This window comes from Ovis canadensis, chromosome 4 (genome assembly GCF_042477335.2).
Source record: "Ovis canadensis isolate MfBH-ARS-UI-01 breed Bighorn chromosome 4, ARS-UI_OviCan_v2, whole genome shotgun sequence".
Classification (NCBI taxonomy): Eukaryota; Metazoa; Chordata; class Mammalia; order Artiodactyla; family Bovidae; genus Ovis; species Ovis canadensis.
In genome coordinates this window covers 27,040,573-27,057,783 of record NC_091248.1, presented here as the reverse complement: position 1 = coordinate 27,057,783, position 17,211 = coordinate 27,040,573, and the positions used below count along the sequence as shown (strand labels likewise).

Below are 17,211 nucleotides of genomic sequence, written 5' to 3'. Positions count from 1 at the left end.
CCGGGGCCATGATGGGCTGCCCCTCCTCTCCCTCCCGCTGGCGGGGGGAAGTCCCTAACGGAAGGAGCCTCCCAGATCCTGGGGACCAATGACAGCACACTTCGCCAGCTAAAGCCGCCCCACCCCAGCCACGCAAAAGGACCTGTCAGCCCAGGACGCCTGGGCTGAACCTATCTGAACCCCCGTCCATCCCTCGCAACGAACATATAAAAGCCACCCCCAACATGGTTCGGGCGCGGACTTCCTCCACCTGCCTCTCTCGGTCAGGGGAACCCCGCCTGGGAGCACTTCGCCATTAAAGAGCCTGTTAGACACTTTTTTGGTGTCCTGGTCTTTTACCTAACACTTCCCCCAAAGGCAAGCTTAATGCACTGCTCCTTAACAACTTATTGACCACAGACATATTCATACATCCTTTGTTATGCACAATATTGACCAGAAGATGTTTTGATATTCACTTACATAACAAATCGCCAGCCACAGGTGTTAGTTTCTGCAAAAATGCCCCTGTCAATAATGTGTTAAGAGTGGGTTGGATTTAGCAACTGATATCTAACAAACAGAATAAGGCAGAAGTGACAACCTGTGACTTTTGAGACTCGGTCATAAAAGGGGTCAAGGTTTCCTCCTTGCTCCCTCATTCAGGCCACTAACTGGGGAAAGTTGGCTGCCTTATCCTGAAGACATTTCTCAGGCAGCCCTTGGGAAGGTCCACATGGCAAGGAGCTTAGGTCTCCTGATGACAGACGTGCAACTGAAATGCCTTCAGATTACTGCAACCTCATGACTGACCGTGAACCAGAAGCACTTCACTAAGCTGCTTCCACTTTCTGACCAACAGCAATGCGCAGATCATGAATTTTAAGCCACCTTGTTTGGGGATAGTTTAGTACATCATGCTGCTGCTAAGTCGCTTCAGTCATGTCCGACTCTGCGAGACCCCATAGACGGCAGCCCACCAGGCTCCCCTGTCCCTGGGATTCTCCAGGCAAGAACACTGGAGTGCGTCATAATACATAACTAATACACCCACCATAAGTAAAGTCTCTGAGATCCACACTGTCTCTTCTTTCTCATTAGCCATTCACTTCTCAACCAACTACAGTCTGGTCTCTGTTCATGTCAAGGTCATCAGAGATCTTTGTGTTGCCAAATCCAATTATCTCTATCTCTGCTCTGATCTTACCTGACTTCTAAGCAGCATTTGGCATGCTCTCTTCTTTCCTTCTCGAAACATTCTTCCACCTTGGCTTTCTCAACACTATTCTCATTATCTCCTGTTTTCCCCTCCTTTGCTGGTTTGCACACCTCATCCAAATATTAATAGAAATGTAATGGCTCTTTAGGGCCAAATTGGGTGCTCTTTCCTCTCTCCCATCCATTCCAACAGGTTTATATACTCCCTGTATACTGATTACTCCAAAATTAACATCGCCAGCTCAGACCTTGCAGGCATCTTTCATACCATGTTTGTCCTTAACTATCAGAAAGTCTACCCGACTCTATCTCCAAGTGACATCCTTTCAGATTTGTTTTCCTATCTCTGCTGCAACCCCTGTTATTACCTCTTACCCAAAACAGTTTTGCAGGTGGACTTCTGCCTACCAGTTTTTCCCCTCTCCAGTCTATTTCCTACTCAGTGGCAAAGTACTCAGATCACGTCATCTCCTGCAAGACCTTTCTGTGTTACTGATCTCTCCACCAAGACCTGCAAGATGCTGTGTGATCTGGGTTCTGCTTCCCTCTCCAACTTCATCCAGCAATGGCTTGGGCCACACTGTAACTGCAGGTCCTGGCAAACACCAAGATCTTTCCCTCAACTGAAATCCCCCTCCTCCCATTCTTTACAAACCTAGTTTCTTCTCTTACTTCAGGTCTCAGTTTTAATGTCACCTCTTTAGAGAGGCTTTTTCAATTCTGGGAGACAGCAAGGGGCTCCACCAGAAGCATGTCTCTGATTCACAAACTAACTGGTCCAGAGCCATATCCCCTCTATCTGGCCCTTACACACCAACAGACAATATTCCTCTGCCGTAGTCATCCCAGAACCAGGTGCCAGGAAACTAGCAACTACCTTATAGCCTCAAACCTGCCAAAATTATTCAAACTAGCCAATCCTAAGTAGTTCACCCTGCCCTGCACACTGGCAACCTACTCCAGTATTCTTGCCTGGAGAATCCCATGGAGAGAGGAGCCTGGCAGGCTACCGTCCACAGTGTCGCAAAGAGCTGGACACGACTGAAGCGACAGAGCCTGCACCATGCCCTGTCTTGGCTTAACTGTCAAAACCCCAATAAAGGGAGCGGCTTCAACCCTCCTGTCCTGTTTTCTGCCTCCCAGTCACCCAGGTGTCTTTCCCACGTGGCCCTGTACCATGCCTGTCCTTCTGTCTCTAAAGTTTTGTGAGTATAAAAAACTATTATTTCCTGAGCCTCTCTGTCTCCTCTCATGGCTATACATGACTGATTATTTCATAAAAGAACATGAAACAACTTACTTCTTTACTTTGTCTCTTTCTGGTTTTTGGCTTCACCTTCCCTCCTGCTTCTTTCCTTTTTTTCTATCCTCCCTCCCTTCCTTCCCTGAAATATATTTCCCCTCTAGGATGTAAGCCCCTTGAAGACAAGGGCATCTTGTTCACACCAAGTCTTCAGTGCTGGGCAAGTAGTTGCCAGTGCTCACCAAACAGTGCTGAGTGTGAACGCCAAGCAACACTCCTTCCCTTCCTTCCCAGTCTCCCATGGACTCACACACACCATTCCAGAGAACAATTCAAACTCAGTGGCCATGAACCTTTCTGGAGAGTCATCACCACACAGTGATCCATGGGGGTTTGTCTTTCTTCAAAACAAACATGCAGGATGTTGACTAAGTGAAGAAATGTGAAGCAACAGCAGCAGCAGAATCTCCACACCATGTGTGTGTGTGGTGTGTGTGTGTGTGTGTGTGTGTGTGTGGTGTGTGTGTGTGTGGTGTGTGTGTGTGTGTGTGGTGTGTGTGTGTGTGGTGTGTGTGTGTGTGGTGTGTATGTGTGTGGTGTGTGTGGTGTGTGTGTGTGTGTGGTGTGTGTGTGTGTGTGGTGTGTGTGTGTGGTGTGTGTGTGGTGTGTGTGTGTGGTGTGTGTGTGGTGTGTGTGTGTGTGAGTGTGTGTGTGTGTGTGTGGTGTGTGTATTTATGCATTTTCTTCTGAAATATGGGTCACTCTTTTCACAGGAGTCTCTTTATTAAAAATCAAAGTTATATTAAAAGGTATGTTGAGGGCTTCCCTGGTGGTTCAGTGGTAAAGAGTCTGGCTGCCAAGGCAGGAGAAACAGGCTTGATCCCTGCTCTGGGAAGGTCCCACGTGCCCTGGAGCAGTGAAGCACTGTGCTGCCGAGCCTGGGAACCAAATCTCCTGAGCCCATGCATCACAACTAATGAAGCCTGAGTCCCTAGCACTTGTGCTCTGCGACAAAAGAAGCCCCTGCATTGAGAAGCCTGCACACCACAACCAGACAGACAGTAGCCCTTGCCCATTGCAACCAGAGAAAAGCTCTCGTAGCAGTGAAGACCCGGCACAACCACAAATAATAAATAAAATATTTTTTAAGAAGGTTGAAAAGTCTCCTTGCCATCCCATCTGCCCCACTTAGGGGAAACCAGTTTGTTAGTTTCTTGTGTATCTTTCCAACATTTTTATAGAAATACAGGGAGATATCGGAGAAGGCAATGGCACCCCATTCCAGTACTCTTGCCTGGAAAATCCCATGGACGGAGGAGCCTGGTGGGCTGCAGTCCATGGGGTAGCTAAGAGTGGACACAACTGAGTGACTTCATTTTCACTTTTCACTTTCACGCATTGGAGAAGGAAATGGCAACCCACTCCAGTGTTCTTGCCTGGAGAATCCAGGGATGGGGGAGCCTGGTGGGCTGCCGTCTGTGGGGTCACACAGAGTTGGACACGACTGAAGCGACTTAGCAGCAGTAGCAGCAGCAGACAGATATAAATATGCATTCCTCCTCTGTGTGAACTCTTTTCAAATTAATCTTCTGAAGAAGTAACTGTCTTATCAATGCAATTCCAGATGTTCCAGCGTCCCCCCTCCTCCTCCACAGCTTTAATAAAAATCAGCATCACTGAGGAAGGGCACAGGAAGGGCTCACACTGCCACTCTCTATCTATGTGGCCAAGGGCAAGTTACACAGTTAATCTGTGCCTTGGCTTTCTCACCTATAAAACTGGGATGTTACCTACCTCAGAGAAGTACCAATAATCAAAAGTTAACATAGGCAAAGTTCTAAGGACAATGCAAGGTACACAGTAGGTGCTGCATAAATGGCAAGCTTTATTATTCCACTATAATTATGTATTCAGACAGTATTTATGTATCCCATAAGTCAGAAACCTCCTTTACTTAATATCCGCTTCTGTGTTCTCTCAAACACTGTTTACTTAAACTCAACAGAAATAGTCCTCTTTTTTTTTTTCCTTGTGGAAAATAAAAGCAGATCTTGAAGATGCTACTTGGCTTTGCCCAAACTCTTTAAGTCTTTCCCACCTCGTGCTCCCCTTCTTCCAACCTGATCTTTATCATGAGTGTGGGAGGGTACAGATTAGTTGCCTGGCAGGATCTAAAGGTCCAGAAGAAAGAAGGATCCAGGAGTCTTTTGAAAGCCTAACCTTCCAAAGAAGCCATGCTTCCCTTCTCTCCCTCTCTCCTCCGTTCTGCTCATCTTGTTACCTATTCTATTTATTTCTTTCCCTTCACTTCTCCTGACTTTTATCTCAAATGTTGGGGGCAGATGCTGACATTCACAAATCCGCCCAGTCCACAAACAGAATCCTCCCCCTCCCCGCGCCGCGCCTCTACCCTGTGTGTGGGATCAATTCTGCGTCTTATAGAACACCTTACCTTCCACAAACTGCAAAGTTTCTGGATCTGAACTACAGCTCCCCGCGCTCTCTGCACCTCCAGTTTCCCCTTCAGGCCACTTGAGGAGCTGAGGTAGAATTCCGCAGCTTTGGGCTGCAAACCTCCTCCTCTATCGTCCCACCCACCTGAGGGATCTCGCCAAAGCTGCCAAGGGAACCCAGGGCTATGGGTCCTGTTTCTGTATTTTGAGCCCTGAAGAATAAAGGAATCCGCGAGTAAAGGTTTCCTTGAAAGCAGGTGAATGTGGCCTTGAACCCGGAGCAGCGCTGCAGCGAAGGGCGGGCCGCAGCGACCTTAGCCCAGCGTCTTGGCAGCGCACCTGCCAGGCGCAGGAGGGGCGGGGCGGGCACCACTGGGGGCGGGACCGGCGCGGCCCGCAGCCCCTCCCGAGAGCTCTGCGCGCACTGGGCGCCCCTGGACCCTGGAGACCATGGGGAAGCTGGTGGCAGTTATCCTGCTGGGCGCCGGCCTGGCCCTAGTCGGGGAGAGATTTTTGACATTTAGGTGAGTTGGCATCTTGAGCGTCCTGGGTTTTTTCTCTTCTTCCAAGTTAGGTTAAGGGCTGCCCCGGGCCACCTTCCTAGCGGGTAAGAATGAGCTGTTTGGGGACCCCGTCTTCTCAATTCCACCTAACAAACTATCCCTTGAGAAGCTCTGATGTGAAAAGTGAGCTGATTTCTTGCCTTTCCTAAGATCGTGAGGCAGAAATGCCCCGATTTATTTTCTGAAAGTTATGCAACTCCCCCCCGCCCCACCCCGCTTCCCCAGGTCAGCATTCCACCCACCCTTGAACAAACTCTGTTCGAAGCGCTGGTCTTGGGGGAGGGAGACAGGCTACCGGCTGGATGTTTTTGGCTGACTCAGAGGTTGTCCAAGCCAAGTTCAACCTCGAGGGGTACCGGGCTACCAGATTAAAGGAGCTAGCAGGACAGCAGGGAAATGAACTGAAACCTGCAAGGGGAGATTGGCATTGTCTGGTATCTGACCTGACCTTTGGAAGTGCAAGGTCTAGTTAGTGGTGATAGCCATTCCCGAAATATCTCAGGAGAATACTGGGCTAGTAAGAAGAAATGTTTGTTAGATGATGACATGTGTTCCCGAATAGATGTTAGCCTCTACTTGCTTTCAGTCCTCTGGGTTGTTTTTAATTTCTCTAAAGAGAAGCTGGTCTTCTCAGAGGTTCACATCTACTGGCAGAATCTGCTGAGGAGCACGGTGCCTTTTGATAATACATTCTAGTTCAGCTTGAGTTTATTGTTACATTTGCTCCCAGTGCATGCAAGTGAGAAAATCATGAAAAATAATAATTATAAAGCCAATCTAAAGAGCATTTTTTTAAAACTCACGGTAAGACAAGTATAGAATCTTCCTGAATGCAATTTAATAAAAATGTAAAATTATTCCTGGTGTTTAGAAGAATGTTTCACTGTGGAATCAAAAACATTATTCAAAAATAATTTGGCCAGTTGTTTAAACTATGGGCAGTTTAATGAACTCATGAACTTGCAAAGTAAATAAACATAAAATTTTAAAAATAATAAAGCAAAAGCTACAGAGTTTAGCTATTAGGAGACCCTGTTGAATTTGGGGAAGGCAGTTGGGGACAAGGACTGCAAGGGATTAAAGGAATCAAAGTGCAGATTTATAATAAATGATACTTTATCACATTAGATAATAGTATTTTATGCATTTAAATTAAGAATACTTATATGCTATTAAATAAAAAAATACAGGCACATTACCCACATTAAATAAGTAAATGTAAATAAAAGGCGATGCCTACTTATTTGTGATATCATCCATAAATAATGAGAGAGTTAATGAATTTGAAGGTGGTTAAAGACTGTGGTTAGACATTGATTTTGGATGTCATGCATTGATCTCCAGTGTTTTTATCTTCCACAGAGAAAGAATGAATGCATATCGAGAAGTGGAGTCAGTAGAACCCCAGAACTGCCACCTTATTGAGGGAATTGGTATGTATATGACAGTACAATTTCCTGGTCACCATCCCCCTGACTGAAGCTGCTAATTTAATTCACTGCTACTCCTTAAACCCTCCTACTGAGGCTTCAGCCTCATCAATTTTACCCAAGCTATCTGATTCCACGTCTCCAAGGGGTATCCTAACAAACGTCAAAATCTATGGCTTTTTCTTGGTCCTCTTACTGACCTCTCTCCATCATTTGAAATATGTTGTTGACTACTCTTTGGTTGGTCCCTCGCTGGACTCTGCTCCTGCCCACTCTGTGACATTTCATTTCCTTCTGTCTTTTTCTGTTGCCTTACTTCTTTTTTTCCCTTCTCCCCTCTCCTTGATGATACTCCTAGCTTCCAGTATCACTGCCTTCAAAATTTATCTGCTAGTACTAAGAGAAATGTGACAGCCCTTATTCTCAAGAACCTCCCAATCAATTGAGATTTTTTTTCTTAATTAATTGAAAGTCCATAGTTGGATCCCTGATCTTTCAAACTGCAGGCCTGTTTTCCTGTTTGAAATCTACTTTGCCTTTCTGTCATTTCCTCTCTCACTCCCCCACCCATCGGCTCTTCTTCCAGACTTCCCTTAAGCTTGGTACCTGCATTCTCAAAGAGATTCAGTCCAAAATGTAGGAAACTTGAACTTCCCTGTCAGTCCAGTGGGTAAGACTTTGCCTTCCGACGCAGGAGATAGGGATTCCAGCCTTGGTCAGGGAGCTGAGACCTCACATGCCTTGAGGCCAAAACATCAAAACGGGAAGCAGAAGCAGTGTTGTAACAAATTCAATAAAGACTTTAAAAATCTTAAAAAACAAAAATGAAGGGGCCATTTATTTTCCCCTCTCCCCTCACTGTTTCATGTGAGACCTGTGGCCTCTCTTGGGCCCCCACACAGAGCTGATCTCATTTACTCCTTACTGCTTCAACTGCTTGTTCTGGCTCTGAGCCTTTCCCTCTCCCTGATAATACTACTAGGAAAAAAAAAAACACATCTAGCCAGATGCTGTTCTAGGAATGTATTCTTTCATTTTCTCACTTTTGCTCATGAAATTACCTCCAATGATTTCTTCATTGCTGCTTGCTGAAATCAGCTGGAAATCCCTCTTCTACCCCTGAACTCTCATAGCACTCTGAAACTCCCATTCACTTGAGACACCTAAGACATGCTTTATTTCAGAGCCAGCAGTGTCTTTCTCTCACAATCAGATTGTAAACCTCCTAGGGTCAAGGACTGTGAGTTATTTCAGTATGTGACAGGACAACACTATAGCTTTATTGTGATATAAATGATCTCCAAGATAAGTTACTAATACATCTATCTATCTATCTATATATATATAAGCCCTTTTGATTTTGGTTTTCTGTCTTTATTTCCCCCCTCAATTTCTAAAACAAATAGAGAAATAGCCCGGTCCTTGTGCTCCTTAGTCTTAGATGAGGTGTGTATTGCAAGCTAGAAAGCAGAAGGAACTGAAGACAAATCATTTCTTGACTTTGACATTTAAAAACCTGGGCTACTTCAAGGGATTCTGATGGAGACGGAAGGGGAATATGTGGTTGTTGTGTGTGTTGTTTTTTTTTTTAATAACAGGGGACTTTGTCCCATTCTGGGGGAGAATCAAGACCTGTAAAGGAATGACTACAATATACCTTTAGGCAGGCTGGATCCTTCATACTTTGTGTCACAGAATGAGCAAAGGTTGTATGTGTGTTTGTTTGTGTGTGTGTGTATGTGTGTGTGTGTGCACGTGCAGTATTGTATAACTGGCAAAATTTTCTAAATTAGAGGGACCACATGAGCTTGGCAATGGATATTTCAGTGGTGACTAGTGTAGAATAAAGGCCATTTGGACTTCCCCAAATATTTAGCTTCGTTTTAAAATCCACTAAGCTATTTGCACAACCCTAGCAGAGAGACCCAATAATGACTCAGGCTGAACTTCCTACCAGTTTAGTGCAATGTGGGTTCGGGGTCAGATTTAATTTGATTTTTTAAAAAAGGAAATGTAACATTCAATCATTTGTTTACTGTCTTGTGGAGTAATACATTAATTTTATATATATATATATATATATATATATATCTCAAAAGAGTCTGCCAATTAATTTAGATAGTAATTAGATCATTGTTAAAGCATTGTTAAAGTCTAGCCCAACTCTCAGATTGTATGATTCAAATAGACTTGTGAAGTTAAAACTAGAGCAGAAGGGGCCTCCCTGGTGGCTCAGTGGTAAAGAATCCACCTGCCATTGCAGGAGACACAGGTTCTATCCCTGATCTAGGAAGATCCAACATGGTGCAGAGCAACTGAGCCTGTGCGCCATAACTGCTGAGCCTGTGCGCTAGAGCCCGGGAGCCACAACTCCTGAGGCCAGCGTGCCCCGGAGCCCGTGTTCTGCGACCCTTCACAACAAAAGAAGCGACTGCAGTGGCAAGCCTGTGCACTGCAGCAAGAGAGTAGTCCCTGCTCTCCACAGCTAGAGAAAACCCTCACCGTGATGAAGAAAACCCAGCACAGCCAAAGATAAAGAAAATTATTTCCAAAAACTAGAGCAGAAGAAAAAAGGGCATGCACATCTCATGTCCATTGGCGTATGTACATTCTCTATTTACAGGACTGAACAAGTGAGAATGATCACGGGCCATTTGTTAATAGGACAATATTGCTATATATCTAAAAATACTACTACTACCTTATCAAAGGCCCAGTGTCCATGAGCTTTGTGCTGAGTCCTTTGGAAACACTTTACATCATCCTTGCAAACACCCCGTAAGGTGGATGCTGCCATCTGTCTTTGGAGATTAGGAAACTGACACCCAGAAGAATGAAGTTCCCTGCCCACTGGTCCAGAATGAGAAGGTGCCAGGTCTAGATTAAGAGGCAGGGTGCTGTTCTTCCATGCCTTTGTACTCTCTGTTGTGTAACACTGCCTTTCTTATCTACCGACAGCACATTTTTATTACGGAGTTTCAGGAAGTATGGTGGTGGCAGAAAACAGAAAATCTGAGATGCAAAAAAGTGAAACATTAATCAATAGAGCTGACCAAGACAGGGCAAGTTGGATATTTAAACAAAGCTCGCTAATGAGATGATACTCATCAGACCCTCCTCTCTCAGAGTGAAAAGCTTTGTGAAAGCATGGAAAACCAAAGAATTGAAGGCAGAGTGTAGTAGGCAGTAACAGAGCTGGGGAAAATTTCTGATTTGTGTTTTCTTCAAGACCTAGAATTTTCTGATTAATTTTATTGGTCGAGGGCTTCCCTGGTGGCTCAGATGGTAAAGAGTCTGCCTGCAATGCAGGAGACCTGGGTTCAATCCCTGGGTTGGGAAGATCCCCTGGAGAAGGAAGTGGCTACCCACACCAGTATTCTTGCCTGGAGAATTCCATGGGCATGGAATGCATGCGTGGACAGCGGAGCCAGGTGGGCTACAGTCCATGGGGTTGCAAAGAGTCGAACATGACTAAAACTTCCACTTTATTGGCAGAACAAACTTTTCCTCTTTTTGTTCTCTTTCCTCATTATTTATTTATTAATTTATTTTGGCCTCACTGTGTAGCATGTGGGAGCTTAGTTCCCCTACCGGGGATCGAACCCAAGCTCCCTGCATTGGAAGAATGGGGTCATAACCAATGGACCACCAGGGAAGTCCCATTCCTTCCCCAGTATTCTTTCTGGGAAGAAAGCTTAACAAGTGAAATAATTCTAACGTCCCAGAAATCATACCTCAAAGATCTTTTTTATATTAAATTCATCTTTTTTCCAAGGCTTTGAGTCTCAAAGATTGGCTTAACTGGGAAGTTATTTGGCTAATTAAAGTTGCCCTTGAAATAGGAACAGCTTTATTAGCTTGCCTTTGGCAGAATTATGAAGTAGACAGCCAGCCATCGTATGTGAAATCTTCCTATCTTCCTCTTCTTCCCTTTCCCCTCCTGTAGCTTCCCGTGTCTCCAAGATATGCTTCTACTCCATGGTAGGTTCCATTTGTTTTCTTAGCTGGCTGTTTTCTTCCCTTGACGATGTGAAATGATAATATTAATTGATAGTAATGTTTTGGCATGACTTTTGCTCAAGACGTCTATAGAGAACAATCGGAGGCCAGAGAAATGAGGTTATGCCAAAAAATAGGGTTGACAGATTAAAAGGAGTAGATACCTATTTGTAAGACTGGTTTTAGACTTAGCAGTGGGGTTTTAATGTTGTCTGTGCACAGGGTGATGAGTATGTGGAGAGGACTCAGGGGAGGGTGTCCCAGAGGCTATTACTCCCACAGGAGCCACTGTTGCAGAGATGTACTGGGCCATCAGGCAGATGCAGTGTAGGTCGGGGAGGGGGATAAAGGAGGGTTAGGAATAATGCACAATCAGCTACTAATTCTTTTCCACATCTGAGTGCAAAGCACCAGCTTCCCTGTGCTATGGACAGAGCAAGTGAAAAAAAAAAAAAAACAGCATAGCATCTCTGGAAAATGCCCACTCATGCTGCAGGTGAATTACTGAAGCAGGTTAGTGCTATCATGGGAGATGTGTGAAACGGTGTTTGGAAGATGAAAAGACTAAATCAGAAATTATACAACTCAGAACATCCTCTATTCAGAAATTAACACTCACTTGTCTATAATTTAACCTCAAACAAGACAAAGTTCAAAAAACTAAAGCAGTTTCTCCTTTTTAGTCAGTCAACCAGCTTGTTGCTGAAAGCTTTTATAGAAAAGGCAGGTGTTATATTGGGTACAAGGACACGGTAGTGAATAAAACCAGGTCCTTGATCCAAGCAAGTTACAGCCCAAGTGTGGAAAATATCATGGTGGAGGTAGTCACAGGTAACCATATTAGTACACAAATTGGATGTTGGAGCCAAGAGAGGTTGAAAAGGCTGAGGGGACAGCATCCAAGTCATCTCTAAGGGCCTGTGATACTCAGCCAAATGGAGGTGAGACTGGGTGTGGGAAACGTGTGTTGCCAAGAAGCAGGTAACAGCATGTGCTCAGGTATTCAGGTAAACAAGCCTGGCCCACCTCGGAACTGCTGACAGAGTGCTGCAGCACACCTGGGAAAAACAGCGAAGGGTGGGAGCCACACGAATTGAGCTCGGAGCCAAGAGGCATAGAACTGTGGATCTAGGTCAAGGAGTTTGAGAATTTTACTGCCAACCCTACTGGACCTTTGGAGGGTTTTAAGCAGGGGCATTACAAGGTCAAGTTTGCAATTTAAAAAGAATGGTTGTTGGGGAGCAAAGTGGACCTACTAGGAAGCTATTACAGAAATCCAGGAGGGAGTTCCAGAGCTTGACAGACTTGTGATCAGATGATTTTAGGGAATAAGGAAAAGGAAGACATCAAGGATAACTCCAAGGTTCCCACTTTGGGTACTTGGGGGATAGAAATGTCATCCACTGAAATTGAAATATACAAAATGGAGCAGATTTAAGAGGGAAATTTCCAGATCGCTTTGATACATGTTGAACATGAGAAATGAAAAGGCCCAATAGAAATATCCTATATACGGGAGACCTGGTTTGATCGGTTGGGAAGATCCTCTGGAGAAGGGAACAGCTACCCACTCCAGTATTCTGGCCTAGAGAATTCCATGGACTACATAGTCCATGGGGTCGCAAAGAGTCAGACACAGTGGAGTGACTTTCACCATACATGTATATACAGGTGAATACAGAGGTCTGGAGGTTGGGAGAAAGTTTTGGGCTTGATTTAGAGATTGGAGAGTTAAGAGTATGTGGGTGGAAGCTGACACCTTGGGACTAGAGTAAACAGGTGCTCTGCTATGAGAAATAGCCAAGTGCGGGTAGAGGCTGGTGAGTACTTCCATCCAGCATAGAGGCAGAAGGAGACTAGGGCAAAAGGAAGCCCAGAAGTGGTGTTTAGAGGAAAAAAGAGATAGAAAAAGGTTTGTTCAAAAACTAACCCATCCAGGGGATTCCCTGATGGCTCAGTGGGAAAGAATCCGCCTGCCATAGCAGGAGACATGGGTTCAGATCTCACATGCTGCAGAGCAACTGAACTCGTGTGCCACAACCATTGAGCCTGTGCCCTAGAGCCCATGCTGTGCCACAGGAGGAGCCACAGCAGGGAGAAGTCCATGTACTGCAACTAGAGAGTAGCCCCTGCAGCAGTGAAGACTCAGCGCAGCCAAAAGTGAACCCAACACCTGACAATTGAAAAACACACACATTAATGAATGTATTTTAAAAACTAACCCACCCATATTCAACATCATTTCTAAAGCTGTTTTATTCAGTTTGCTGGATTCTCCCCGCATCTATTTTATTCCACGTAGGGCAGGGCATGCGTGCTCAGTTGGGTCTGCCTCTTTGCAACCCCATGGACTGTAGCCCGCCGGGATCCTCTGTCCAGGGCACTCTCCAGGCAAGAATACAGGAGTGGGTTGCCATTTCCTGCTCCAGGGGATCTTCCCGACCCAGGGATCAAACTCCCATCTCTTGCGTCTCCTGCACTAGCAGGCCGATCCTATACCACGGTGCCACCTGGGAAGCCCTATTCCATGTATAAAAAGCATTAAATCTTTCAGACCATCAAAACACCATATATGGGTAAATCTTGATGAACTGGAATGCTTAGAAAATGGAAAACTGTGATTGGTTTTCAGGTTCCTAGTTGGGGATTCGTTTTCATCTTCAGTATGATCAATATGATTAAATATTTTTCCGTCCTCCAGTTTTCAGTGCCTATTGCTTATTACTCTGTTGATACAAATTTGCATTTTTGGCTTTATTCCACTTTTCATTCCCCCATTCTTCTTAGGAATCCATTACCTCAGGTAACCATTTTCCCATGTATTTTATTTACTATAGCTGTGCAGCAAACTACCTCAAAACTTAGTGACTGAGAAGGACAGTAGTTATTTTGCTGATGAGTTTGCCGTTTTGGCTGGGCTCTGGGAGGCAGCTCATCTCTATTCCCTTTGCATCAGCTAGGGCATCTCAGCTCATCTGAGACACTTTCAGACCCCTCTGTACCGCATGTGGTCTCTCCACAGTCTCTCCTCTGTACCTGCAAAGTAGCCAGACTTCTTATATTTAGAATCAGGGCTCACAAGGCACATGCTTGGAGAGAGAGAGCAATGGCAGGTTTGATTATAACTTGACTTTGTATGTCAGCTGGCATCACTTCCTCCTCATGCAATTTGTCAGAGCAGTTAGAAAGGTCCACCCAGGGTTAAGGGAAGAGGATACAGACCTAGCCTCCTAATGGGAGAGCTTGAATATCACATTTTTAAGAAGAGCATGTGGTTTTGATACATCATTTCAATCAGATTTGTAAATAACCATTTGCCATATTCAATAACCATTGCTTGCATCCTCAATGCTGCCTGCCTGGGAACACATCATATGTGGGTCCACCTCTCTGCTAGAAAACATGCAATCTCCTTTTCATCCTGTTCTCAGTCATAACTTACTCATTATATGTTTCTTTCTATAGAAAAATGCCCAAGACCATCTCTCAGTGAGAAAAGGATCTAAGTAAAATCTTCCAAATTCATTTATTTCCAACAGCTCATCCTAGGATTTATTGCTTTTTTTAAATTGGAGTTTAGTTGCTTTATGTTGTGTATGATCTGTTGCTTTTATCACAGAGAACAATTAATAATTTCCCAATATGATTAGAAAACAATAGATTTTTCAGGCCTCAACAAGTTATCAATAACCTCAGATATGCAGATGATACCACCATTATGGCAGAAAGTGAAGAAGAACTAAAGAGCCTCTTGATGAAAGTGAAAAAGGAGAGTGAAAAAGTTGGCTTAAAGCTCAACATTCAGAAAACTAAGATCATGGCATCTGGTCCCATCACTTCATGGCAAATAGATGGGGAAACAGGGGAAACAGTGGAAACAGTGGCTGACTTTATTTTTTGAGCTCCAAAATCACTGCAGATGGTGACTGCAGCCATGAAATTAAAAGATGCTTACTCCTTGGAAGGAAAGTTATGACCAACCTAGACAGCATATTAAAAAGCAGAGACATTACTTTGCCAACAAAGATCTAGTCAAGGCTATGGTTTTTCCTGTGGTCATGTATGGATGTGAGAGTTGGACTATAAAGAAAGCTGAGTGCAGAAGAATTGATGCTTTTGAACTGTGGTGTTGGAGAAGATTCTTGAGAGTCCCTTGGACTGCAAGGAGATCCAACCAGTCCATCCTAAAGGAGATTAGTCCTGGGTGTTTGTTGGAGGGACTGATGTTGAAGCTGAAACTCCAGTACTTTTCCACCTGATGCGAAGAGCTGACTCATTGGAAAAGACCCTGATGCTTGGAAAGTTTGAGGGCAGGAGGAGGAAGGGACGACAGGGGATGAGATGGTTGGATGGCATCACCAACTCGATGGACATAGGTTTGGGTGGACTCCAGGAGTTGGTGATGGACAGGGAGGCCTGGCATGCTGCGGTTCATGGGGTTGCAAAGAGTTGGACATGACTGAGTGACTGAACTGAACTGAACAACAAGTCAGAGGAGAGAAACACTTGGCAGAGAAGTCTTTAAGTGACCTTCACAATGATGGCTTTCCAAATGTTATCACTTGGTCTATAGATCTGTCTTGTGTGGCAAGTAAAGCTGAATCTCTTAGGACATGCTCTAGGAGTTTTAATTTAAAGAATAAATCTAGAATATGATTTATTTTATATTTATTTTCTTTTTTCTCCTGAAAATGGACTTCTTAAAAAAAAAAAAAAAGAATAATTTAGTATTTCAGGAACCTGGCTCAGGTTTTCCTGGAGAGCAGCATGCCTGTAGGATTCCTGAAAGTTAATATTATTTCCCAAATAAATAGCTCAAAAAGTTAAGGTAGTTTCCAAAAGAAGTTCAAAGTCTTGACTGTGTGTGAAATCACTTTTTAAGCCACCATTCATGCATCTTTCTGATCCTCAGCTGCTTTTTTTTCTTTTTTATAGAAAATGGCTCTGAAGATATTGATATCCTTCCTAGTGGGCTGGCTTTCATCTCCAGTGTGAGTATTTCCCATGCTCCTCAGATGCGCAGGTCAACAGCTGTATGGACAGAACATTAGTGTCACCAGCTCAAGTGTCCCACTTGTATGTAAACTAGTCAACTAAAAGCACCAAAATGGGATTCCAGAGGCTAACTGAGGCCAGACAGAAGTGCTCAGGCTTGCCTACCCCATGGTGGGCAGTTATATACCCAGGGGAGTGCTGATAAGTGTATATTGAATTCCATTCACTTCCTAGACGAGGCTCCAGATTTGCTCTGTGGCTATCCATCCTCACCATTGCCCTTCTGGCTGAGCCTCAGCTTCTGGAAGTCATCTTCTTACTAATCGGTATTCATCTCATCATGCCTGCCTGAGTTTGGAACTCAGTAAATGTTTGCAGAGTCAATGTTAGCCCTGTTACTCAATTCATAACCATCTTGCATTTCTTTGCATTTCCCAAGAACATTTCCATCTTAGGTTCCTCAGCATTTAAAGAAAAGCTCTTTCAAAGAGGAGTAGGGAAACACATGCATTTTATTTCCAGTACCACCTTCACAGGTTGGGGATGATTAGGAAGCTATGAGAAGGACTGAACTTCAACTAATTAAAATGTTATATTGTAAAAATATTGAAAATTATCATATACTTAGTTAAATCAGTTACAATTTGGAGTGGGACTTAGGGTTTTGAAAAAAGTAGGTATTAATTACATTTCCGATGTGAATTCTGATTGCTGGAATTTCATGTTCTAATATTCCATTTGGGCCAATAAAATACTATCAAATAACACATTTTAAAAGTCTATGTCTTTTGGCCAAAAGGGGGGCCCATAAAATATTTTTTAATGGTCCCAATTTCTAAATTCTTCAGTATGGTCAGAGTCTATAGTCAATATGCATTTTAAATTGCTGCTGGTGTGGTATATGTTAGGGTAGGTGGGTGGAAAGGATTTTATGTCTTTAGTTTTCCTCCAAAAACTAAAGCTGTCTAGAAAAGCTTTTTCTTTGTTGACTTAAATTAACCTACTGTCAATTTAGGTTTTCAATGTGATGCCCAACAGACCTTTAAAAACAATTATTTTATGGCTAGGAGGTGTGTAGTTCCTACTGTATATTTCTTTTCTATTAACATTTTCACTAAAGGTAAGTGTACTGAATTCTTGTTATTCAGCAAGTAGAGATTTTCATCACAAATAATTCTATGATAAATGTTAGCTCTTTTTGCAAAACAACAAACAACTCATTCTTATAGGATAAGGATAATGTTCTTTGCTTATTTTTAATCTTGCTGTACTGCAATAAATTCAAGTCCTTGTTCTTCCTGGTCACCTCCTACTGCCCTTTCCTGCCATCG

The 17,211-nt window shown here is 43.8% G+C and overlaps 1 protein-coding gene across 1 annotated transcript in view; it reads left to right on the top strand.

The window, feature by feature from the left end:
- The first annotated feature begins 4,899 nt into the window (after positions 1-4,899).
- PON3 (paraoxonase 3) overlaps positions 4,900-17,211 on the top strand; it is a 35,348-nt gene continuing 23,036 nt past the window's right edge. The window contains exons 1-3 of the mRNA XM_069587469.1: positions 4,900-5,417; positions 6,819-6,889; positions 15,821-15,876. Of these exons, the coding sequence (XP_069443570.1) occupies positions 5,344-5,417; positions 6,819-6,889; positions 15,821-15,876 (201 nt within the window). The 5' untranslated portion in view covers positions 4,900-5,343. The remainder of the gene's footprint in view (positions 5,418-6,818; positions 6,890-15,820; positions 15,877-17,211) is intronic.